The sequence below is a fragment of the Podarcis liolepis genome, assembly GCF_965112155.1.
Source record: "Podarcis liolepis genome assembly, chromosome: 11".
NCBI lineage: Eukaryota > Metazoa > Chordata > Lepidosauria > Squamata > Lacertidae > Podarcis > Podarcis liolepis.
In genome coordinates this window covers 18,898,498-18,925,784 of record NC_139565.1, presented here as the reverse complement: position 1 = coordinate 18,925,784, position 27,287 = coordinate 18,898,498, and the positions used below count along the sequence as shown (strand labels likewise).

Below are 27,287 nucleotides of genomic sequence, written 5' to 3'. Positions count from 1 at the left end.
TTGTGGTATTAATGCAGGATCAAGAGTTGTGCTGTGGTATAACCACAGAGCCCAGGGCTTGCCAATCAGAAGGTCGGCGGTTCAAATCCCCACGACGGGGTGAGCTCCCATTGCTCGGTCCCTGCTCCTGCCAACCTAGCAGTTTGAAAGCACCTCAGAGTGCAAGTAGATAAATAGGTACCGCTCTGGCAGGAAGGTAAACAGCGTTTCCATGCGCTGCTCTGGTTCGCCAGAAGCGGCTTAGTCATGCTGGCCACGTGACCCAGAAGCTGTACGCCAGCTCCCTCGGCCAGTGAAGCGAGATGAGCGCCGCAACCCCAGAGTCGCCCGTGACTGGACCTAACAGTCTGGGGTCCCTTTACCTTTACGTACAGTGCCTTCTAATGTATACATCATCATGCTGAGTTGTGTAATTCCTGAATACACACTCAATGTTTTGTCCAAAATGGCAACTATGTCTGAGGACTGTGGGAGACCTGTAAACACCTCTCTTTCCCCTCCTCCCCAAATTTGGGGGGTGGTTCATTTTCAGGCAGAAAACTGGATACAACATGTAGAGCTTTCAAAGGATGAAGTGAGAAGATTACATTGGGTATTTTACATTTTTGTAGAGCTAGGTCTGGACATCTGGCAACACCAGTGTTGGAGCTGTATACAGTGGTACCTTGGTTCCCGAACGGCTTAGTTGTCAGATAAATCGGCTCCCAAACACCGCAAACTTGGAAGTGACTGTCCTGGTTTGTGAACATTTTTCGGAAGCCGAACATCTGACGTGGCTTCCGCTTGACTGCAAGAAGCTCCTGTGGCCAATTGGAAGCTGTGCCTTGGTTTTCCAACAGTTTTGGAAGTAAAATGTACTCCCGGAATAGATTAAGTTCAAGAACAAAGGTACCACTGTAGTTGGAAACTTATTTGTCTGCTTCTGTACAGGGGCCAGGTCCTTGAAGATAGTTCAAAATAAATTTCAATTATCATTACTGTTGCTTCCCTACCCACCATCTGTACCTTCTGGTTTATGCAGAGCTGAACTGGCTATATAGCAATACTAACAGTGGTATACAAAATGATGTTAAACTTTTGGCTGAAATTTACCCTTTTTTGACCTCTTATGGCAGCCTTTGAGGAAATGAACAATCACTCTTGCAGGGGGTCATTTCATCCTTGGTAGTGAATTTAGGGTTTTTCTTTAACTATATGCAAAGAGTTTGGGTGTGGAGTTCGTTAAAAAGCTTTTGAAGCAGGGATTGACTGATGTGACCTTTCAGATGGACAGAGCAACTGTATCTGTTTCTAAAATAGCACGACTGCATAAGAATTTCCCTTGCATTCCTCATGTATTACCTTCTTCTTTTGAGAATTTGCAGAGACTGAGAGATAGGATGGTCTTTAGTGAAGCCCAGTTAAATCTGATGCCCTCAGATGATTTAAAAGCAAGTTTCCAAAACATGCCATATTCTGAACGTATCTGTCGTTGTAACTTAAACTGTGTTGTGGGGACCTTGTGCATATTATTATATGTTGTCTTTTGTATAATGCATTGGGAAAACAACACTTGGGACAAATTTTAGGGAGAAATGAAGAGAGGTCTGACCTCGAGTCTGTAATTTATCTGCTAGGCAGACAAGATAAATATACAACTGTGAAGACTGCACGTTTTCTATCTGCAGTAGCTGATGAGAGGGGAGAATTCTTGAGAGCGACTCCTGTGTCTTGTCAGGGAGATTCAGAATTTGCAAAGTTTGTTTTATCCTTTTAATCGTTTGCTTGCTTTTATTCATAGTTGTGTAAACTCATTTCATTTTAGTATTTATTGAAAGAGGCACAATTTTATTTTATTTATAAGGGCACATGATCTGCCAGGGAGATCTGGCATTTTAAGCTTTTTGTGTTTTATTTGAGTCTGATGAATAGAATAGATTAGCTCAGATCAAATTCATTTATTTCTAAATACCTTTCCTCTCCCTGTGGCCTCTTGCACCTGGAACCAGAAGCTGTGAGAAACAGCAGCAGCAGCCCAAATGAAGAAGCCTTGCCCTGTGAGGGACTAAAAATTAATTAACTAATTTGGCCACTTAAAAGAGAAGTGAAAACTTTCTGTTTTCTCTTTGCATCCGCACTGGAGGAGAGAGGAGGGGAGAGCACACAAACCTGAGGTTTCCCTAATACAGTGTTTCCCAAACGTGGGTCTCCAGCTATGTTTGGACTACAGTTCCCATCATCCCTGACCACTGGTTCTGCTAGCTAGGGATGATGGGAGTTGTAGTTCAAAAACAACTGGAGGCCCAAGTTTGGGAAACACTGCCCTAAATCTAATCCAGTGATGAGGATCCATCAGTCTGCCAGACCTTCCACAAGGCCATTTTTACAAAGTCATGCCCACTTCTCTTACACCTGAATTCATCTATGCCATCATGCGTGGTGCAGGGAAGGATGTGGCTGGGGAGAATGGGAATTTGTGAGTGCTTGCAAAGTCATGAGTGTGGAGCTTTGCAAGCCCCACTTATCAGCTAATCACCAGTGTTTGCAAAGTATTGTGCCTTTGCCCTTACAGCCTGATTTCAAACCATGTAGGCCTGGTGTCCTTGCGACGTCAGGCAGTTGACAGGTGGGTGACCCCACCCACCTGCCAAACTAGGCCCAGGGATGGGTAAAGGAATATAAAGATCCAGTCCAATTAGATTCCCATCCCTGCACTAAACCAATGTGCGGGCCATTGATTCACTTTTAAGAGTCCATATGTATGGTTTTAACGTGCGTATATTCAACTATAATTTTAACCTGACAATTTTAAAAGAAACATAAGCAGCACTTTTAACATTTGAAATATTTGATTAAGAAGTTCAGTTTTTATTCTGCCCCAGGGCCCAACCACCTTCCTTCTCAAAGTGGACTATTGATAAATTCCCATCTGCAGTTGTTTCACTTTCACAGTATTTCTCCTTCCTGGTTATTCTGGCAAAGGGAATGGAAGGAGCAGTATAGGAATTACTGGGTACAGAAGATGAAGCAGATTCGTTCTCCATCGCTCCAAATGGCAGAAGGTATAATGTTGTTAGTGTAAGCTTGTTATATTTACAGTACTGAAATGTTGGTTGTTCTGTATGGTGTTACATTTGTTATTACATTGCTGCTTCGTTATGTTACTATGAAATTGTTCTTGCAAGGGTTGATTTTGAGATGTATTCCAGTTTTTGTTGTTGTTCAGACATGATTCTTGGTCTACTGAGACTGTCAGGAATACTGCAGTTATGTCCTGCAGAAAGCTGGACGAGATAAGAATTAAGTTCTCTTTAAATTCTGTGAATGTCTTTCAGAGCTCGAAGGGTGGTATGAGCTGGCCTATTCATATCCCACTATGGTTTTGATGTTTTTGTTGTACTTCCCTAAGTTCTTCTGTCTTTCTTTGAACTTCTTTATAAATAAGAAACCTGTTAAATTGTTTTGTTAGTCTTCCTTTGGTACCAAATCATTGATGAATCAGAAAATGTTCTTTTAGAGATCTGTCAGCTAAGACAATGCTCAGTTACAAGTTTTCCTTTCCCATTCCTCCATGCCCTTTGAACTTTCCTCATTTGTATTATAATAGATTCAATGGTACATTGAGTTCTGCATATCCTTTAATATTCTAGAAAGCTTAAAGCTTCTTGCTTTTTATGACTTCCATTAAAATACCATATTTTTTGCTCTATAAGACTCACTTTTTCCCTCCTAAAAAGTAAGGGGAAATGTGTGTGTGTCTTATGGAGCGAATGCAGGCTGCGCAGCTATCACAGAAGCCAGAACAGCAAGAGGGATCACTGGTTTCGCTGCGCAGCGATCCCTCTTGTTGTTCTGGCTTCTGAGATTCAGAATATTTTTTTTCTTGTTTTCCTCCTCCGAAAACTAGTGTGTCTTGTGGTCTGGTGCGTCTTATAGAGCGAAAAATACGGTATAGCTTGACTGTGCAGTGTGCATCCTTTCTGTTTTTGTATTACTGGATCTTGCTGATGCTTTAAGAGTTCCAGTAATCACATATTAGAATAACAAAATAACCAATAAGATTTCCCCTCTCGGTCGCATCTGGTTCTTTATGGTCAGAATAGCCATTTCTTTTTGTTCTTGTATAGCTATGTTCAACATACTTAGAAGGGATAGCTTGCTTTTAGTCAGTGAACTATAGTCAGATCTGTTTCATCTGTTTTGTAAAATTGATTCTGAAATGGGTTGTTATCTCTTGAATGCTCTCTAGGTTGGCTATGAGAAATCTTGACCTGAGTGGAATTAGTTGTGATGATGTTCAAGGGATACAGGCGGCCAATAAAAATGCAGATTAGGTTCATCAGCATTCAACCAGGATTTGTAAAGTTGACTAATGCTAGTTCGCAAGCAGGTGACCTCTTATGTTTTTATTTCCTTTTGTTGTTTTTAGTTAGGCTGTGTTTGTGTGTAATCAGATTATGCATTAAGGGGTATATTCGTGGACCTATAATAAATATGCATTTCATTTATTGCATCATGTTATTATTAAAATGCTAGTGCTACAGAAGATGCACTCTGTATTTGCTGTCACTAGTGATTCCAGAAATGATTGAAAAGATGGTTTCAAAAAGAGGTAAGGAAAGTTCATATTAAATGGAGTGAGGATGAGCTGATTGACACATGTCAGAAAACAGTTGTCATTCCTTGAATTATCTATATAGATTTTCCCTCTCAAGATTCACTTCCTGACACTTAGGCATTCCCGAAATTCTTTGTAAGATCATGCCTCCAGCACAGGCACCTATCCTGACCTAGCAGCTTTTATTTTTTTAATTCCCAGGAAAGCTTCCTGCATCCAGTAGGCAGAACTGGAGGAGCTTAAAGAGTCAGTATCCAGATTTCAGTATGTTCTTCTTCTAGTTAGAATTACTTTAAAATCATTACATCATTGCTATTTCGTTAAACGTATGTCTTATATATTTTTATAGAGAATAGTTCTAAAAACCAAAGCATTCTTTTGAATGGTTTGTTGACTCATCCAAAGTCATTTTTAGGAACTAGAAGTGAATTATAGTACTGTGCATAAGCTCTTACTACAATTCTTGAGTATATGAGTCATTAACAGAAAGCAATTATTTTCTTTTTTAAAAAAGAAACTTTTTACATGCTGAAGCAGACCATTCCTGGGTCACATTCAAATGCTTGCTGAAAAATAAACAGATGAGAGAGAAGTGATTAGGGTATTTAAAAGAGAAAACACGATTTTAAACTTTAACCAACATAGGAGAAAAATAACAAACGCAATTGTTTGCATTTGGAACGAGACAAACTCAACTTAGACATCAGAATTTATTTTCATGAACCTTTCATTTTCTTTGTACGCAATTGTTTGCATTTGGAACGAGACAAACTCAACTTAGACATCAGAATTTATTTTCATGAACCTTTCATTTTCTTTGTATAAACCTTTCTTCTGAAGGATGGACTGGTCAAATTTTGGACCTCTTCCTTGTTCTGACAGAATCAGCCATCTGTAGAGTGTTTTCTGTTCTTCATGAGGAACCTCCACAAGCTTCCAGAGAATCCTAGGGGTCTTGGGAACAGAGTGTGAAAACCAGAGCTATAGTGGATTGAATGTTCAGTTGGAAACTGACAAAGTTACCATTAAATGCAGGGTCTAAAATCACTTAAGGAAATCAGCCCTGAGTGCTCACTGGAAGGACAGATCCTGAAGCTGAGTCTCCAATACTTTGGCCACCTCATGAGAAGAGAAGACTCCCTGGAAAAGACCCTGATGTTGGGAAAGATGGAGGGCACAAGGAGAAGGGGACGACAGAGGACGAGATGGTTGGACAGTGTTCTTGAAGCTACCAGCATGAGTTTGACCAAGCTGCGGGAGGCAGTGGAAGACAGGAGTGTCTGGCGTGCTCTGGTCCATGGGGTCACGAAGAGTCGGACACGACTAAATGACTAAACAACAGCAACAAAATCACCTGGCTTCACCACTGTCTGCAGCTCACTGTTGTATGTGCACTGCCAGCCAATAGCTTTGCAAGGTTTGGGACAGGAATCTTTTTGAACCCTACCTGAAGCTGCCCTGGATTGAACCTGTGACCTTCTGCATCCAAAGCATTGTTCGAAGTTCCCCAGGTGCTAGGAATCTTTGCAACTGGTGCAGGTCCAATTGCGACCACATGGAGATCTGTGGATGCCAGGTTGGCGTCTGACATCTCCATCTGGCAGGGCCCTCCAGTTGTCTGAAGCAGGTAAGCAGAAGAGCTTATATACTGCATTTATCTCCCACCTTTTTCTCCAGAGAGTACAGTGGTATCTCGGTTTTCGAACGTAATCCATTCCAGAAGACCGTATGAGTTCCAAAACGTTCGAAAACCTAGGCGCAAAGGGCAGTCTGCAAATTCAGTAGAGAAAATTGGGGGGAAACTCAGCAGAAGCCGTTTGACTTCTGAGGCGCGTTCAAAAACTGAAGCATTTACTTCTGGGTTTTCTGCATTCGAAAACCAAAACATTCAACTTCGGGAACATTCGGAATTTGAACCTGGATCTCCCAGGTCCTAGTCCAACACTCTGACCACTACACCACACTTGCTTCCTAGAGTACTGCTGCTATGGGGCAGCTATTTAAATAAAGTAGGTAAATAAATATAGGGAAAGGAAACCGTCACTTAGAGAAGGATCTGAAACATTTTCCTTGAAGCTTGAATTTGTTTTATTTGATGTTTTAATGTGCTGTAAAGCACTTTGAGATTTTTCTAAAAAAAATAAAGTGGTATTGAAATGAAATAATGATGATGTTAATTTCATTTTTAAATAAAATGGCGCCTAGACATTCTGTTGTGGCAACCGTAATCTAGGTTTAGGGTGTCACTTGGCAATTCGCTTATATATCGATGAGTTTTTGACCCTGATCCAAAGTATATATTCTACACTGAGCTATAGCCCTTCCCATTATGTCACTGTCTCTCAATCGCAAGGCTTAAAATTGGAATGCAGACAGAGAAGGAATATGGTTCTGGTTCTGGAAATTGGGATGGATATGCTTTTTTGGTATACTGAGATGGGAGATAGTCTCCCCAACTCACGACTGTCTTTCATATTTTTATTATAACTGGTAATCAGATGATGACTTACTGGTCTATGTTAGAAAATAATTTTAAATAAAGACAGCTGTTATGCAGATTGATCCAAGAACCTTGAAAGACTTTGTTATGGCTTCCTAAAAAGAATTCTTAAAACAGGACTTTGATTTAATAGGCCCCATTTCTTCCTCTCCAGCCTTTTGATGGTTATAAAATAAAATGTCATCTACTTGGCATGATGGTCAGAGGGAAAAAATATGAGTTTCCACACGTACTTCAAACCAAAAGCTATTCCTCCTATTCTTGGTTTATATGAGTTAAATTCTGGCAGACATTTTAAATGTCTAATTGTTATCCCTATTAGGTATTGGCTCCATGCAGAAAAAAATACTTTGCTACGGATTGAGCATGGACTTTATTATGGTAATGGTGAGAAATTAAGATTATTTGGCTGACAAATCGTTGTAGATCTTATCTGTTCTATTTAATGCACTTACTGATTATGCAGTTAAAAGACAATGTATAGCACTGTATGTTTGCCGGTTGCTAAATGGATCAAACCAGATAAATGAATAATACACATTTAACCTATTAACGAGTTTTCTGTTTACTTAAGAAGTTACAGCCAATCAAAAATGGGATTTGTTCACAACTGAGGCCATGGCTTGCAGGAAGTGTTCTTAACTCTGAATCCTGTGTCCTAGTGAAAATTGTCGCTCTACTTGCTCCCCCAAAGTCTATCATTTTCCTTGAAAGGGAAACTACCATTTCTCCCAATAGCTGCTTCTGTCCTAGGGCAGGGATGGGGGAAGGCAATGGTTAACCTCTTCCTAGAATGGGATATGAATATTTTTGGATGGTTAGACATTGAGGTGGCAGGAGGCTGTTGGGGATTCCCAGTCCTTATGGGAAGTCTCATTATTCTCTCAACTTTAAGATAAGAATATGGTATGGTAAATTATGAATATTTTATATGGGGATTGTTCATGTCATGTAAACACAATTGTTAGGGTTTAAATTGCTAGAAACTCATTACTTGTTGCTTGGTAAGATCTTTTATAGATGACCTTTACTGCTTATTATGAAAATTTCTACATGCATGTCCATATTTCATAAAACCTCAAAATGTTTAAAGGAAAGTTTCGCTTTCTTTTATGCACAAATCTGTATTGCTTCAGAATATACCTATGTTCTACATTAGGCTGACCATAGTACTCATGCTGAGATTCTAAAAAGTGATCAGATAATCACAGTAGGACTAATTGAAATTAAATTAATAGTACGGATGATAAATGCACTATTTTGAGGGATGCAAAATGCCCTTCCTCATACTGACATGTGAATGCATAACCAAAAGAATAGCAGTCTTCAGATATTTTCTGAATGTGGAAGGAGTAGAGACAGAGTTTTCTACTACTGGCTTCCCCATTCACTTTCAGCATAATGTCTGAAAGAGCCTGTGTGCCTATGTGTGAGTATAAGCTCTTTCTGACATTACAATTCTCATTGGCTGCTAGTCCTTTGGATCGCTGCAACCCTGGCTCGATGGAGCATTGTTGTCATGTGTGTCAGAGCATTTAATTTGAAGAATTAGTACTCACAGTCATTAGCACCAATGGCTTAAGCTTCCAGAATCAGGTTAAGAAAAGGGAGAGAAAAGGTGAAGGTGACCAAAAGTGTGCTGTGTAGACAGATTCCATGCAGATTCCAGTACGTGATCTGAAATGCTGACTCTTCTAACTATCTCCCTTCTGCATGTAATGTGAACAGATTACCGTATTTTTTGCTCTATAAGACTCACTTTTTCCCTCCTAAAAAGTAAGGGGAAATGTGTCTGTGTGTGTTATGGAGCGAATGCAGGTTGCGCAGCTATCTCAGAAGCCAGAACAGCAAGAGGGATTGCTGCTTTCACTGCGCAGCGATCCCTCTTGCTGTTCTGGCTTCTGAGATTCAGAATATTCTTTTTCTTGTTTTCCTCCTCCCAAAACTAGGTGTGTCTTGTGGTCTGGTGCGTCTTATAGAGTGAAAAATGCAGTACATTAGGGTGATAAAAGTATCCTCGTGACAATGTAGAGAACAGGTTCAGGGGTCTTCAGGCATATTGGCCACGTTTACATGTAATGCTAAGCCAAACCATGGCTTGTCGCAAGCATGCTGGTTCAGGTTGAAGGCCTTCTTTGGTTCAGTATCTTGTTCTCACAGTGACCAGCCAGAAATCTGATTGTGACAGCACTCTCCCAACGTTCGATGTCTAGCAACCCGGCAAATTGCATCCAATTTGCTCCTCCTTTGCCCTTTTAGTTTAGCACAGCACAGCAGCTAAGCCAAGGTTCCCTATCCAAAATCCTTTCTCAAGTTAATTTTAAAAATTCAGTAGTTTCTGGTCTAGAATTGGGTTCTAATATTGGTGCCCTGACTTTATCTAATCCAAGGATCTCCTAATAGAACAAATCCTGGCAATAGGCACATTTGGTTACAGTAGCAATGGCCTCTCATTATTATGCTTTTCTGCTGGCCTTGGTTTTGCTAGGTTATGTTTTCATGAGCATTTTGAGATACTTCTTGTCACCTGCCCTGAGATCTGACCCAGTGACCTGAAAATCAAGAAAATGTCATGTTAGTGGCTACTAATTAGTGGAACTAGAGAGCATCTTCAGCTGGCCTTTCAACCTTCCACAGGAGGAAGCAAAAGCTGTCATACACATCATGCAAAGAAAATGAGCCCAAACCATTTTTTTAATGGTGTAAACACTAGAGCAAGCCCAGCTGAGACTAGAGATGAATATGTAGGTTAGGTGGAAATTAACCTGCAGTATAGTCTTTGCATTTATATTTTATGTGTTCCACAAGACATGCTACCACTATCACTGAATTGTATGTGTGTAAGGTTGTTGATGTACTATATAGCACATCACTGAAAGACCCAGATATTCTTGAGTTGTTTTGCTTTATATATATCTATCTAAAAAAGCACTTCTACTAGGTTGATTGTATAGTGGAAGTTTTTTAAGCCTCACAAATCTTAATTGTCCTTGGATGTATTTGTGGAGCCCACTGGTTAGCAGGGGATTTAACCAGCACACTCATTAATCAGTGGCTACACCTCAGTATCTCCTGAGTGTCTTGTGTTTGGGGGGAGGGAACAAATCAGCTTCAGTAATTCTTTCCTTTAAACCCATCACAAAGCAAACAGGGTTTTGAACAGGTAAAGTAATCTCTTGCATTGGTTTTTACAGGTCTTTAAGATAGAGGTACTAATGAACGGAAGAAAGCACTTTGTTGAAAAGCGGTATAGTGAATTTCATGCTCTTCATAAAAAGGTAAATATTGTACGTAAGTTGTTAAAGTAATTCTGCTTGAACCTTCCCTCCACTTGTTCCAAAGTGATTTCTCTGGTTTCTGAATCTTTTGTGTTTCATTTATTTTGTCTTTCTAGCCCTGTGAGGAAAGGATACAATATTTAAGGCTCTTTAGGGGGAAAGGCAAGTAAAGATAAAGGGGCATAAAATTGCACATGGTGTGGTGGAGAAAGTTAGATGTTTTTCTTCCTTTTGCATAATACTAGAATCCCAGGGTTATCCAAAGAAGCTGAATTTTGGAAGATTTGAGACAAGCAAAAGATAGAATTCACCCCCACAACATGTAGTAATGGCCACCAGTTTGAATGGCTTAAAAATAGGATTAGAAGAATGGCGGATAATGGCTACAAGTCATGATGGCTTTGTCCTATGTCCTCTGCTTTATCTTACCTCCTCTGTTCGAAGCAGATAGGAGGATGGGCTGTTTTAAAGCCCTTTGTGTACATTCACAGAGCAGGGCTGGGATGTTTACAAAGGGTTTACGTACCCCCCTCTCCTCCCAGTTTCTCTTTTAAACCTCAGCAGTTTGAAGGAGAAGTGGGAAAGGGGATGTGCTCTGATCTGCCCATCAGAGAATGATGAAGAATGGGAGTATGCCTTTGAAAGCCCTACCTTCAAGTGGACTGAAGGTGCACTGTGCTCCATCCATCAGCTGATGGAGGATAGGCAGAGAGTAGCATGCTTTGCTGGATCCATCGAACAACTGGGGAGCTTTAAGCTCCCAATTGCTCAATTGAAATCCTCCTTTCACCCATGTGGCTTGCTAAAAATGGTCTGCCAGGCCAAAGGAGGAGACCTAGAGGGCTACATTTAGTCTGGAGGCTCCTCACCCCTGTTTCTGTGATGCAACCATACTTTTTTTAAAAAAGAGTGCTCAACTCACATAGCATTTTACCAGGAAGTGGGGATGTGTTGTAAGAGGAAGAAGGTGCGTGCCTTAATTCTTCCAAACTAGAAATACTACAAACAAACAAAAAATCACTTATGAGATGTCAGTGGAATTTCAGTGGAATTTGGGGGTTTTCCCTTTCTGCCTTACTGGTTTTCTTATTAAATACCTCTCCTAGAACAATTGTGTGGGTGTATGAGCCACTGTATTGTATAGCCTTCCTTGAGCAATGGTTTTGGATGTTCAAACTTTTTATCAGCAGAGACTTTTGTTGACACAGCTTTCAATAGGGTGACATCTCCTCAGGCTCAAAGATGAAATGTAAATTTCTCAACTCCTGTGGGTGTGCACGTCAAAGTCAATTTTGAGTTTCTGTCTTTGCCGTTCCGCACACACATCCATCACATTCATTTAGAGGTGAGAGAATACCTATGTCGCCTTGTATCAAATATAGGAAATCCACTCTAAGTGCTTTTCACTTTCTCTTTTTCTCTTTTGAATCGTAGAGGGCCTTCTGCTTGGAACCTTGTTAATCATTCATTCAGCTTTACAAATGTTTCTCTGGCTCATCTTTATAGCAGTCCTGAGTTGTGGTTGTTACCACACACAAGAGAGACCTAAGGATAAGAGAGGGTGACTTGATAAAGGCCGCACAGATGTCTCCCAGTAGTTAGTTGTTTAAGACATATGTATCCTGGCCTTCCATCATAAAATAATCCAAAGGGTGGCTAGCAACATAAAGAAAATCCATATGCATATCATAAAAGCAACACAATGGAAGATAAGCACAACAAATTAAACAGGGTGACTAACCAGCAGATGAGATATGGAGCTCTCCCATCCTTGACAATCCATTTTGGTAAATCTCCTGATGTCACAGAACCTCAGGTGATTCAATTTCAGATGAAGAACTGGGAGCACGCTGGAGAGTGCAGTCCTGATTCTTCCTTTCTTCCTATACAGGTGTGGCTTGTGCCATTCCTACAAAGGAAGACTTCCAATCCATTACGTGGAATCCAGTGTAGTGCTAAGACCATTGTTCCATCAGCACGGGGATTTCTGTTCGTTCAACAGAACATTCTCCCCCACCTTTGTGGGCTCCCTAAATACGGCCTAGGAGTTTTCCCAACCACCTGGAGCAGGTTTGGAGAGGGCATGGGGAGCAGGGAGGAAAACTATTGATGTGCAAGCAAAAATCCTTGCACTGATGGAATGTGTTAGTAGAAGACGGTTAATGCACATTGAAATAATAGTGCAAGCCCATGTTTTGTATGGCCTTGTCAAGCAACTTTACCTACCCAACCACTTCTTAAAGTCCTCCAAATTTAAAAGGTGGTTTGGGGGCTGGAAGGAAGACAGAATAAAAAAACAGCTATGTATGCAATCCTATAGCTACCACAAGGGAAGTACAGTTACACTTATTCCATTGGAACCATTTTCCAGTGCCTGGAATAGGTCACCAATAGAGCACAATATACCTCCGAGTTAAGATTTACTGAACTTCATTTTTCTGTTGTGTTTTTCATTGTGATTTCAGTTGAATTCCCTTGGTTCCTTGCTTTCTGTTTCTTCAAATATCTGTGAAATATGGGTGGTTCAGTATTGCACAGCTTATTTGTTGTTTTCTAAATGCGTAATCCTGGAAAGGGACTAAAGTCAACTGTATTTTGAGCAAGTGATACTGTTTTTAAGGTTTGTTTATACACGTAATACACAAGAGTGCAGCTAAAATCTGTGTTAAACTAAATTCTTTAGATTTTATTAGGTGTGTAGATTGGCCACTTCACATAGTAATATTTAGCTGACATAACAGAATGCTTGGTTCTTGCTTTAAGAAATTGCACGGCATGTTCCCTGTTAATAGTATTTATTTCAAATTCACTTCACCATCTTGTATACAATAACATTTGTAATGGAATAAAGTCAGTTTATTTGTAGACTGTTAAGGTTTTTGATAACAAAATTCATTTCGCTGTCTTTCTGTCTCCCCGACCCTCCTTCCTGTTTCTTTCTAGTTTTGTATTCCCTGTTTTTACCTCTCTTGGAATGCTTTCCTTTTCATTTCTAAAGGGACTTTATTTGGGAGAAATGTATTTCTGTTCATATTTGTAGCTTAAGAAATGCATAAGAACACCAGAAATCCCTTCGAAGCATGTAAGGAACTGGGTGCCCAAAGTTCTGGAACAGCGTCGGCAAGGCTTGGAAGCTTATTTACAGGTGAGCTGCTTATAGCAATGCCTATTTCCTTGAACTATGGGTTGGATCCAGACTTAGTCATGGTTTGAGCAGACCCACTGAAATCCATCAATGCTCATCCATTGTTTCAAAATATTGACACAGTGAAGAATCATATTAATAAGGTATAAAGGTAAAGGACCCCTGGAAGGTTAAGTCCAGTCAAAGGTGTCTGGGGTTACAGCGTTCATCTTGCTTTCAGGCCGAGGGAGCCAGTGTTTGTCCACAGACAGCTTTCCGGGTCATGTGGCCAGCATGACTTATTCACTTCTGGTGTGACGGAACACCGTGACAAAAACCAGAGTGCACGGAAACACCATTTACCTTCCTGCTGCAGTGGTACCTATTTATCTACTTGGACTGGCGTGCTTTTGAACTGCTAGGTTGGCGGGAGCTGGGACAGAGCAATAGGAGCTCACCCCATCGTGGGGATTCGAACTGCCAACCTTCTGATCGGCAAACCCAAGAGGCTCAATAGTTTAGACCACATCACCTATTATTATTATTATTATTATTATTATTATTATTATTATTATTATACTCTGCCCATCAGGCTGGGTTTCCCCAGCCACAGTGAACAACTTGCTATTTCAAACTTGTGTATTCAAACAACCATTTTATCTCTTCTATATTTATTTGTTTAAGACATTTATAAACTACCCTTTTAATGTAGTAGCTCACTGCTTCTGTACTATCTGGGCTATAGTTGTAATGCTGTTGTACTATATTTGAGCTTGGTAAAGCTCTGCAATGCAAATTAAGTTGATTCAAAGATGGGCAGTCGAGAACCATCATAGTGTACTGAGTAGAGTGCAAGACTGGGACTGAGGAGACTTTGGCTCAATCTCTGCTTGGTCGTGAAGCTCACTGGGTAACCTGGTTCCTGGCGCGATCTTTCACCCTAAACTAGCTTGCTGGTGAGAAGATAAAATATATGTATGGGAGAGCCTTGAGCTCCTTGGAAGAAAAGTGAGGTATAAATACAATAAACAGTAATAATAGGTGTTGTAAGAATATATGGAATAGGAGAACATACCAATATATACCATCCTCACCATTTTGCTCAGGAAAATATTTACATACTGGCTCAGCTCTCATGTAATACTGAGCCAATTCATGGCTAGGCAAGAACACATGAATGTGCGGGTACCTCTAGTAAAAACCACAGTTAACTTCACCACTAACCTGGTTGTGGTGTCCAAGCTAAGCTACAGATTTGCTTAGCATTATGCCCCAACCTGGGTTTGTGGTTTGTGTCCCCCAGGTAAATCACGGCAAGCCAAACCTTGGCTACAGCTTGTGGTTTGTCTGGTTCCAGACATACCATGAGCACGAGTTCATATGTAATGCTAAGCTAAACCATGGTTTAGCTCCAGGCAGCATGGCAGCAGGACAACCAGGGGAGCAGCGAATCAGCCACCATTTTCCCTTTGAGTACCGCCACACTCAAACATTCTCAGTTAGCCATGGTTTTAGTGTTAAATGTGAGTCAGGTTACTGGTTTCGACTGAATTAATCTCAGCCAATTGTGTCATCTCTTTTACTAGTTAATAAAAATCTGAAGTTATTTTACTTTTCTTTTACTTTTCTGCATCAGTAGCCTGTTCATTTTTATAACACCGCAACCAAGATCAGCAAATTATCACTCTTACAGCGAAGACAAACAATAAAAAAAACTTCTCTGCAGCTGTTCAGCAGGCTGATAGATACTGTGTATATGAAAAATTTTTAAAGCAGAAGAATAAAATTTAACTCCTGTGTTCCTCCCTGGATTATTGTTTTGAATTTAGGGATGGGGTTGTTGATCATTATTGCTATTTAAATTGTATCATATATTTATATGTTGTAACACTGCTCCCCTCAGCCCCCGTAGATCTACTAGTGAAGTGCAGGCAAGAACTATAATAATCTCTCCTTCAGTAACACAGTATTTCTGAAGATTGTCACTTGCATTTGACACAAAAAATAAACCGTTCATTACGTTAAGTCAGAGATAGAACCTCCCTCCAAGGTTCTGTTTTACTCTGAACAAATAAAATACATATCAAATATTCATCAAATTACATATCTCTTAGAACAAGCATGTCCAAAATCCGTTTTGGGGGCCTAATCCGGCCCGCCGGTCGATTTAATCTGGGGTTAAACCCTTTAAAAAACTCAACAACTTTGGTTGGCCCTCACACAGGTTCAGTTCATCAAATCTGGCCTTCTTTGGAAAAAAGTTGGGGCACCCCGTCTTAGAATAAAGTATGCAAATGCATTTATGGTCTCATTTTGTTGGTATCCAACAGTATACCCAGATAATGAGAGAAAACGAGTCTAATACCAATTATTTGACTAACTTTTGTGGTAATGAAGTGAGACTATATAGCAACTTATTTGTTATTTCATTATGAATCTTTAACAATTAGTATAGTTCTCTCTGCTGCTCACACATTCACATCTGTATTGTAGCCCTAGTGTAAAGCATGTTGTGATATTCTGAGCAGTAAAAAACAACCCACTGACCTAAAGCAATACTATGCTGATACAAGAATTTATATATTCAGCCCTAAGTATACAGTGTCTTGAACATGAATATTTAGCTCTGCAGCAGCTATAGGATAGCAATGCAAGATAAATTACAAAGCAGTTGTGTCATATATAAATGACTTGTCTATTGGAACTTTTTTAATGTATGAAATTCTTTTATCATGTTGCCAGCCTTCTAGGAATTTGGGTTCTAGGAGATGCAGTAGTTCTACAGTGAAGTGAACATGTTGTTGTTTTGTTTCTCTGAATGCTTGTTGTGTAGTCTGTTGATATTCTGAGTACTGGCATAATAGATCATATCTCTGTTCTTTCAGCAGAAGAATCTCATTGCTAATGGTTTCTGTCTTGCTTAAGATAAGGTGTAGCTATCAGAGGCTGCGATAAAACAGTACTAGCTTAGAATAAAAAGTGTCTGCTGTAGGAGTAAACAGTTTGCCTCTGCTAAGCTTCTAAATACTAATTGGCATAATGAGCACACACTCAGGATTTCTGTGGTCTATGCAGAAGGAATGTTATTGGTGAAAATTAACATTGTCTTTGGATTTGAAGAAAATATGACTGCTTCCAATATCTTCTCAGTCATCTTTCTCATACAGAATTAAAACAAAAAAACAAAAATAAAGTGTGCATGTTGGTATGTATTGCAACAACAACTTTGTATGACTTGATTGCCTTACTTAACTTAGGCAAGAAAGAATTAAATGTCAAAAATATATCTGCACCCAGGGAAATAATTCATTGGTGCAGTTAATGCTGTGGAAGCTGTTTAAAGCTCTGTAATCTAAACAGATTTTTAAGTTTTGAGCAATAAACAAAGAGATGCAGATTATAAATTTCTCCTACTTCTATGTTTTATTTTATTTATTCTATGTATTATTTATACTTCTATATATTAATGGTCTGCTTGCTGCTTGTATGGATCTTAGATCCACAGTCTCTCAAAGAAGCACCTGAAAACTTGTCACAGTTAAGATTAAACATGTTTTAATCATGTTTCACCTACACTGGTGACCAACAATCTTCATTTTCAAGTCTAATAATATTAGAAGAAAAAATAATTGGTGTTAATACCGTTCATTGTAGAGTTACATAGGCAAATCCCTGTTCTCAAGTAGCTTCTAACAATCTAAAATAAACAGTGGGAATTCAAGTTCAATAAATTTTATTGTTTGTAGCTGATGGCCATCACAATACAGGATGAGCACAAATCACACAGCTACAAAACAAAAGACATTGCATTGTTGGAGTTTATTATAGGAAGAGAAGAATACGAGTAAATGTCCTTATATGTACTTGAAGAATGATTACCATAATTATTAAGAAATGTCAGATATCTGTTAGTTTACATATAAAGATAACCTGGTTATGGAGATTGCCAATGAAATCGGAAGCATTGAAAAAGCTGCTAGTGAAACAACTTATCTTAGCTTGCAATCCCCATTCCCATTCAGTCCAAGAATAACAGGTAGCAAATAGGCATCCCTGACCCAAACGCCCAAGGCTGTGTTTCATTGTGCCTTCCAGTATCCTTGAGAAGACGTGCAGCAGCTTTTTGCATTAGCTGAAGCATCCAAGTTAGTGTCAAGGGCAGCCCCACAGAATGTGTTTATAGTAGACAAGCGTAAAGGTTGCAAAATAGTATATCAGTGTATATGTAGATCTCCGCTCTCAGAAAATGGCACAGAAAAATGCAACAAAAATAATTGATAAAAAAGAACTCCTAGTAACTACAGCCACTTGTTTATCAAAAAGTAAGGACAGGTAATACAGTCCTTCCAGTCTCCATACCTGTACTGATGGGGGGAAATGTTACCCCATTGGTCACTGTCAAAGCTTAGGAGATCCGACATGTATTTCCTCTTATTTGTCTAGATATTGTTCATCCACTTTAGTAGAAGTTCTAGCAAGTGTAAGAGAAGTAGTTGTAATCAACTGTTGGGGCAGCCCTTTCCTTCATTTGCCATCAATCAACTCCTCATGATTTTTGTTGTTTTTAACATGTATAATCAGGTAATAATAATAATAATAATAATAATAATAATAATAATAATAATTTATTATTTATACCCCGCCCATCTGGCTGGGCTTCCCCAGCCACTCTGGGCGGCTTCCAAAAAAATATTAAAATACTGTAATACATCAAACATTAAAAGCTTCCCTAAGGTCAGCTGTTTGAATCCCCTCAACAGGGTGAGCTCCCATTGCTCAGTCCCCGCTCCTGCCAACCTAACAGTTCAAAAGCATACCAGTGCGAGTAGAAAAATAGGTACTGCTCCGGTGGGAAGGTAAATGGTGTTTCCATGCACTGCTCTGGCTTCGGTGTTCCGTTGCACCAGAAGTGGCTTAGTCATGCTGGCCACATGACTCAGAAAAACTGTCTGTGGAGCGGACAAACGTCAGCTCCCTCAGCCTGTAAAGTGAGATGAGCACTGCAACCCCAGAGTCGTTCGCGACTGGACTTAACTGCCAGGCGTCCTTTACCTTTACCTTTTTAAACAAATAGCAATAGCACTTGCTAAACATGGTATGTCACTGCACCCAGGATCTAGGAATATCTGTTCAAAATCATAATTTTGTATTTATTAATTCATTTTTTGTTAAGACTTGCTACTTCTTTCTGTTTGCATTTCTGATTTTGTTTCTGGTAGAATTGCCTTGTTTTTACAGTCCATATGTGGTAGTAAAAAGCATTTAAATTCATGGTTTCATCACCTTAGTAGGTGGTATATGTGCATGAACTGTGCAGCTAGGTTTCTTGAGGGGTAGAAATGAACGGACATTCATCCTGGCAAGCATGAATGCAAATTTTATTTAACTTCATTTTTATCTATTTTAAAAGCAAACCACTGAAAACATCTATTAATCAAACAGAAAACCTACAAGAAATTATTCAGTATCCTTCGTCCTTTGAAACCCCGATTAGTTTTGAATAATCACTGTTGTGCTGTGTTTATAAGGATCTCTAGAAAGGGCAGTATGATAAGTGTAAAGAGACAAAATGTTCTTTATCCTCATTAAAGATTGTGAACAGTGTGTTAAATAATATTAATGGCTAGGATTGTCAGTGTTTAACAGTACTTTCCTAGTACAAGTGATTTTATTGATCAATGCAGACTCAATGTAACGGGGCAGATTATGCTACTGATTTTATCGAAACCTTAACTAAGTTTGTTAGTGCACCACATATCTTTAAATAGATCTAGATGATGATGTAGATTAAGAAAAGCAGAACACCATCCATCTTTTTTTGATCTGTTAATAACTTAAATCCATCATTGTTGCTACCAGCTGTTTTTAGATTCTGTAGAGAGAGCGCACATTTCTTTGGTATTTGATATAGAATGCATCAATAAAAGTTTTTACCAGTGTTTATTCCCCTGTCCCAGTGCATTTGGTATATTTAACTGTATCTCTTCTAGAGATGGGAGAATCTCTTGTACTAATTATAGAAAACACCAATAATTATTATTTGTCTCACAGCACAGACATTTTAAGAGTCTGGTGCAAGCCTTTGCTTGCAGTTTTTTTTAAAAATATATATCCATAGTTTACTGTTTATCGGATTGCAGATATTTCCATTCATTGTCCAATTTGTAGCCCATATTGCTATATACTTTTTAGAAACTATTGTAACATTTTAATGCAATATTTCTAAAGCCTTCTGATATATCCAAGTTCTCAGCTAAGTGCAGACTTGTCCTTCTGGATATGGAAGGGCCCATTCTCTAGTGGAAAGGACCAAAACCTAATAGAAGCTCCCTGCTAGAAGAAGCGGAAAAGCGGATTTCCCACCAATTCTCCTTCCGCAGCCCTAATGTTACCTCCCATTCTCTTCCAGAGGACCCCGCCCCTTTCCAAAACATCTGGAGTAGCTTTTTGGGGAATGTGTGTTTCCTGTGGGAACAAAATAGAATAGATACCTGCGCTAAGGAGGCAATTAAATGCCCCTTGGAATCTGCAGTACTGCATGGCTATTTAGAAAAAAAATTAATACAGTGGTGCCCCGCAAGACGAATGCCTCGCAAGACGGAAAACTCACTAGACGAAAGAGTTTTCCGTTTTGGAGGTGCTTCACAAAACGAATTTCCTATGGGCTTGCTTCGCAAGACGACAATGTCTTGCGAGTTCCTGCTGTGTTTTTTTCCTCCCCCCCCCTTTTTCTAAGCCGCTAATCCGCTTATCAGCTGATCTGATCAGCAGATAAGCTGCTAATAGCACTAATAGCGCTAATCCGCTAATCCTTCAATGGGCTTGCTTCGCAAGACGAAAAAACCGCTAGATGAAGAGAATCACAGAACGGATTCTTTTCGTCTTGCGAGGCACCACTGTAAATAAGACAGGAGACATTCTCTTTTTTGTTGTTTTTTTGAGAGTTGGGTTACAGCTAAATTTAAATTTTGGATATCTCAATTGATTTCTATGGACAGTTCTCACGTCAGTCCCTGGAGACATTTAAAAAATAGATTCTCTGTATGAAACAGGAAATGGCCTATCTGACAATGAGATGGCTTCTCTGTACTTTTTATGTGTGTCTCTTCTTGCATCGCTTTTTACTCAATGTCTCTCTTTCTGTGGCATTTACTGGGTGAAGGAAGGGAAAGGAAGGATTGAAAAAGGACAATGTAGGAAGAGATGCACAGAGATAACAGCTCAGCTTCCTCGTGCCTCCTTGTCTTCTCTCTCAGCCAACTTCTCCTTTCTGCCTGCCAGCTGTCTCCCCTTCAGTTTCCCATACATCACCAAGCCTAACAAAGTCCGAGTAAAAAGTTTACAGTAGTGAGAAGTGAGGAAATGAAGAAAAAATTCCAAACAGTGGGGAAGTGAGGGAGAAAAGTATTGGTTTTGCCAGTTGGCTTCTTAACTTCTTGCAATCAGCCTCTCCAGCCAAGCAGTCATCCCCTGCGTAGGATACTGTTTTAGACCCCATCCGCCAGTTTGCTTTCTTGACTTCTCCCCAAAGGTCTATGACTACTGAGCATGCTCAGCCCTCTTTGGGTTGTTTTAGGTTCACTTCCCTCCAACCCCATATGATTCACCTGAACATGCACTTACATCCCTCTTGTTTCTTACTGGTCTTGTTTTGGCTACAGAGCTGCCAGCATGCTCAAACTGAGTCCAGCATTAGAAGGAGTGATATTACCAAAGCATGGAGATAGGCATGGATAGTGTCAAGGTTATCTTTGTCCAGGAAGGGGCCCTTGCTATAGCCCTTGCTGAAACTGGTGCTACGCCAAAGCACTGGATCTGAACAACATCTCCAAGCTATGAACTTACTCTTTAAGAGTGAGATTGTTTGGTGGTGGTGGTTCTCACTGAAACATCAGTTTGTCACTTCCATTGCTACATCTGGTTCTTACATAAAGGGAACAGTTCTGGTACCATTGTGATGGCAAATCCATGACATGCCAGCAGTTTCATGTAGAGGTTAAGTAGCACTGAAAACAAACAGAAGCTCTGCAATGCTGTAGAACAAGTTTCACAATGTGAAACAACACTTTCCCATCACCATCTCTAACCTACCAGCCTAGTGGAAATGAAACCACTACAGAATGATGCCCCCATCCCCAAATTCACCTTCACCGATGAAATCAAAAGCTGCTCAGATTGTTAGGATTGTCCTACTCATGTGTAGGACCCCGGTAGAGACACATGCCTGACTGGCATGTTCTTTCCCACCTGGTCAGTCGTTCAGGAGCTTCAAAAGCTTTCTACAGCCTGAAAATCACAGCGACTGATGCCAAGAGGCATTAGCACACTTACGAACAGCAGAGTATTAACGGTTCGTGTAACAGACTCAGTAGCTCAGCATTTTGGCTAATCTACTTTATTTACATATAATACACTCAGAGCATTCTGACTTAGCTTCTTCTTCTTTCTCAGCAGACAGTAAAGAGAAAGAAACAAAGGACAATAATCCAACATCACAGTAGACAGTAACACAAAACATCCCATCTCCGTCACTTCCCACACTGTGGAATGAAAACATACACCGTCATGTGATAGAAAACAATCCCATGACTCCGCAAACACGGAGCAAGAATCCTAACACAGATATCCAGGAAAAGCATCAGTTAAATGCCTTTGGTGTTTTTCCTAGCAGAAGTTGTCTACTCAGGACACCCAAGCGGTTTCTGTACCAAAATCAGTTTTATTCGGTTAGCACTTAGGGCTGGAGAATGATGAGCTTTACACTTTACTAGTGTAAAACAGCTACTTGATGGGAAATAAGCCCTAAGATTTCAAAAGCAGAAGCAATGTCGTTCTAATTTAAAATAAAATTATTCCCTTGGTAAGTCTTATGTGACATGGGTTTTCTCATTCTTGACTGATCAGTATCTGCTGAAAGTTTCTGTGAATCTCATTTGCTCTATAAGAATGATCTAGATATACCACAGATTTGTTAATTCACTGTATGAATCCGCAGTCTCAAGCTGTGACTAACCTGCAAACCCTTTCACACTTGTTAAAACTAAGTTCTGGGTTTTGATGCACCCAGGTCCTATTCTTGACAGGAGTACAGCAACAGGAAAAAAAGCACTACCCTTTTTTCCCTCCCCAATCCCCAATGCCTCTTTTGCCTTCCACCTGGTTCTTGATCCTACAGGTGAAACTCTTAAAGTTTGCATAAACTAAAACAAGCATGAAGTAGACCCGGTGCTTTAATTTCATTAAACACCTTGTAACTGTTGAAGATTAATGTATATATCTCTTGCTAATTCTTTCCAATTACTTAGTTCATATAAATTCCCAGGCCTTGTTAATTATGCTGAAGTCAAGAGGTAATTTTTAACAGTATTTCCACAGCAGGGGAATTTTCCCAGCATAACCTTGCCCTCTAGTAGAAACTCTCAACAGATTAGGCTCTCTGACTAGAGTCCATTCATTTTCAGCTCAAGCCTAATTGCTGCCGACTGGCTGCCCACAGGTACCTGGCTATTGTACACATAAAGAATGCAGGTCCTTCCGAGAACAAATAAGGAAAGATTAATTGTTCCTTTTGTTTCATCCCAAGAGAAATGTGGGCCCTTAATCAAGAAAAATAATTTCTCCTGTTGATTTGGCTTATTTGGAGGGACACATAATTGTGGAAAAGAACGGGGTAGGCATGCATTTTGCAAGGAATGTAGCCCTTGCGTTGCACAGGAGGCAAAGATAAAATGAAATAAATGTAAGACAATGCTGGAATTGATGGGGATGGCTCACATTTCTCATAGTAAGTAATTTGGCTGTTGGGCTTTTATTTGAACCAATATTGCTAGGTAGTATTGTCATTTGTTTTGTCTGCTGCTTTGGAAATCTAATCAAGGAGACAATAGTAGTGGGGGCGGGGAACACTTCTCCAAATTGTCCTTAATTGCTAGAACACAAAGTGAGCTAAACACTCTGGTGTTTCCAATTAAAGAATCTGTTTCAAGCAAGCACCATTAAATCTATCTTTCCCTGTCTGATAAATAAGCTATCAAAGACTGGAACAGATTAATTGAGAGCAATTAATTCAAGGCTTAGTAGAAAAGTCAGACAAAGCCAATGCTGTCAATGCCTACAAATTTGACATAAAATAAATTATTTCTTGGATTAGAAGCATTTTAGCCCTTGCCATCTCATTACCCTAGTCAGCAAAACACTCAAGAGACCTGGGTTCAATTTTCTGCTTCTCCACTGTGTGCTTTGCATGAGCTTTGGGCAAACCTCTTTGTTGACCATCCTCAGCCCATTGAGTAACAGTCTTCTGTGGCAGTATTACAGCAGAAGTAGTTTGAGGATTTCAGCCTTTATCTGCTTGATATGATAATATAGGACAGCCTTCCCCACCTGGTGCCCTCCAGGTGTTTGGAACTACAGTTCTTATCATTCCTGAACATTGACCATTGGCTGGCTGTGCTTGATGGGAATTGTAGTTCAAAACCTCTGAAGGGCATCAGGTTTGGAGAGGTTGCCCTCCATACCATACACATCACAGGAGTTATTTAGATAAGCTGATAGAAAGTTGAAAAGAATGTCCCGGACAAGACATCACTAAAGGTTTTCTCACCCCCCCCTTTCTTTTTCAAAATGCATAGGGAGCCACGCTGATTTTAGTATATTATATGTCAGAGGTGGGGAACTCATTGCACTCCAGATGTCTTTGTACTACAAACAGTGGTACCAACTTGTATAAAAAAAAATTGGGAGGAGGTAAGCTCCACCCTAAGGGACGCGGGTGGCGCTGTGGGTTAAACCACAGAGCCTAGGACTTGCCGATCAGAAGATTGGCAGTTCGAATCCTCGCAACGGGGTGAGCTCCCGTTGCTCGGTCCCTGCTCCTGCCAACCTAGCAGTTCGAAAGCACGTCAAAGTGCAAGTAGATAAATAGGTACCGCTCCAGCGGGAAGGTAAACAGCGTTTCCATGTGCTGCTCTGGTTCACCAGAAGCGGCTTAGTCATGCTGGCCACATGACCCGGAAGCTGTATGCCGGCTCCCTCGGCCAATAAAGTGAGATGAGCGCCGCAACCCCGAGTCGGTCACGGTTTGGACCTAATGGTCAGAGGTCCCCCTTTACCTAAGCTCCACCCTACATAATCGATCACAAAATGCAGCGTGCACACACCATTTAAATGGCAATGCTCATCAACTTTGGGTGCGGCCACCTCAAATATTTTATTGGGGGACCAAAGGGACCCCTCAGCCGCTAGGATTTGGCTCCTATGACTACAAATCCTATCATTCTTATTCTGGCAAGGGCTGATGGGGAGTTGTAGTCCAACAATATCTGGAGGAAGACTCTGAAGAAGTGTGCATGCACACAAAAGCTCATACCAATAACAAACTTAGTTGGTCTAAGGTGCTACTGGAAGGAATTTATTTATTTTTTTATTTTGTTTCAACATCTGGAAGGCTACAGGTTCTCCATTTCTGTTATATGTGGGCACTCAATGTAGCTCTAATATTTATTTGGGGTACCATATATATAATGGTGTGTTTTTATGTGTGTGTTTAATTGGATGAAATTATAGACCATAGGTCCATGAATAAGTATTGGCCATAATAGCTAAATAAAGCGTCCATGCTCATGATATTTACATAGCATAAGCAAGTAACTGAGGGAGGTTGTCTCTTTTACATTCTGCTTGCGAGTGCCCAGCCAGCAACATCTGACTGACTATTGCTAAAATCATATTGCTAGACTAAAAGAGCCCTTTGTGCAATTGATGAAGGTGAACTAACTTGGATATAGCAAGGCAGAAAAAATACTAGATTGTTTCATCTCCTGTCCTGACTTTGAGATCAAATTCCATGCACATGATGCAGCATCTAACTAATCTGAGAATGAAGTCCAGAGCCATAAATCACAAATCAGTGATCTCACATTACTTTTCTAGTGTGAGTTGAATAGCAGTGGCTTCACAGCTTTCTAAATAAGTGAAAAGCTTATTAAAATCTCAATATTGAAACATAATGGTTCTACAAGCGACTTTTTATCATGCCTGGGGTTAAACTGTTGGAATATACCGTATTTTTTTCACCATAACACTCACTTTTTTCCTCCTAAAAAGTAAGGGGAAATGTCTGTGTGTGTTATGGAGGGAATGCCTACGGGTGGCATGCCTACGGATTTTCCTCCTCTAAAAACTACGTGCGTGTTATGGTCGGGTGCGTGTTATAGAGCGAAAAATACGGTAGTCGTTACTCCTCGTCCTATTTCAGCTCAAAGGCACAATGTGAAAACACCAACTGACTTTCCAACAAATCTCTGTTCTGAAGCAATGAACTTGGACTCAGCCTGTGGGAAGCTGGACCACGTCTGAGGTAATCAACGCCGGTTAGAATGATGGAGTATTACCCATAGCCATGTACTATGGACGAACTGTCCAATGATACAGCATGGCATTTGCAGCAAATAAATTAACAGAATACTTAACTTATATATTCCCAAAGTAACAAGTGAACTCTGAGCTGCAATTTGGAAAAAAACAACGTGTTTACAAGATTTCCTGGTAACAAATGACGACATAGTACAGTGAAGTACTACAAAGAAAAAGTATATTATTGCCTATTTTACATGCACATTTCTTTGTGTTTTTAGAAGCATGCATCACACAAATTAGCTAGTGAAGCATTCTGTTCAAGAAGTTCAACTCATAGACATAAAAATGCTTAAAAACAGACAACTCAAAAAACTAGTATCTGGGGTTTTTTAAAAAACTGACATACACACACACCGTTTGCCTTTATAAAACAGTAAGGCTCAGCTTACTTAAGTCTTTGCTTTGAACTGTATCTATTTGTCCTGCTTTTCAACAAAATTTGTTGTGCTTCTGCTTGCAACAATAATAGTTGTAATAGTTATTATAGTGGTAATAGTTATCAACTGATTTTCAAGTATTCTGTTCTTGGGATATGAATATGTCCTGTTCAATTTATGCCATGATACAGTAGCTCAGCTCAAATCATTGCAAGCCATGGTGAAGGAAGCTTAAATATGATTTATCATTATGTCTGAATTAACAAACCGTGGTTTTCAATTAGCTGGTTAATCAGAAACCATGGTTTGAACTGGCAATCCATGGTTTATGATAACTGTGGTTTGGCGTAAGATGAGATGAGGCCATCTACTTGTTACCATAAAGCACCAATGCTGCAGCAAGCAAAGGCTCCAGCAGCTCAGTCAGCTGCTTGTGGCTGGAAAGCCAAACAGGATGTTTGTGACTGTTGCCATGGAAACAAAGGGGCAGTCCAATCTGTACTGAGCACCGGATGTTAGCTCAGTGTGTGTATCATATGACCTGTACTGGAAGTACATGGGTGGAGTTTCTTCTTGCTGTTGTCGAGTGCAGACGTGTTTCTCTGTACTGATATGAGAGACAGAAATAAAAGATGTAAATAGTTTTCTGTCTGCTTCTTTCCCCTCTTGGGGGACACCAAAGGGGAGAGATGATGAACGGTGTGTTCCTCTCACACATCTGAGATGAATCGCCGAGACCTCGCCTGCTTATCAGCAGAGTGGAGACGCGGGGAGGTCGACAGGAATATCTGCCGGTGCCTACGCTGTGGCACATTCCTCTGACCCAGGCAGAATTCCAACACTACTATGCCTCCAGAATCTGCTACACCAGAGTGAACTTATGAAGCTGAGTGCTAAGATAATGGAAAAAGGAATCAGACAAGCAGTTCTAAACCACTGTTTGCTGTTTCATGTTTGAAAACTCAAAACTCTGATTTGGCAGAGGGAGAGAGAA

The 27,287-nt window shown here is 40.1% G+C and overlaps 1 protein-coding gene across 2 annotated transcripts in view; it reads left to right on the top strand.

Moving 5' to 3' along the window:
* Window positions 1-27,287, top strand: part of SNX24 (sorting nexin 24) — a 73,259-nt gene that overhangs the window by 26,833 nt on the left and 19,139 nt on the right. The window contains exons 2-4 of one of the 2 annotated variants that reach the window (XM_083464686.1): window positions 2,932-3,041; window positions 10,292-10,375; window positions 13,416-13,520. In XM_083464686.1, coding sequence (XP_083320812.1) covers window positions 10,313-10,375; window positions 13,416-13,520 — 168 coding nt within the window. In that variant the 5' untranslated portion in view covers window positions 2,932-3,041; window positions 10,292-10,312. The remainder of the gene's footprint in view (window positions 1-2,931; window positions 3,042-10,291; window positions 10,376-13,415; window positions 13,521-27,287) is intronic. The other variant, XM_083464685.1, reaches the window with a different exon arrangement.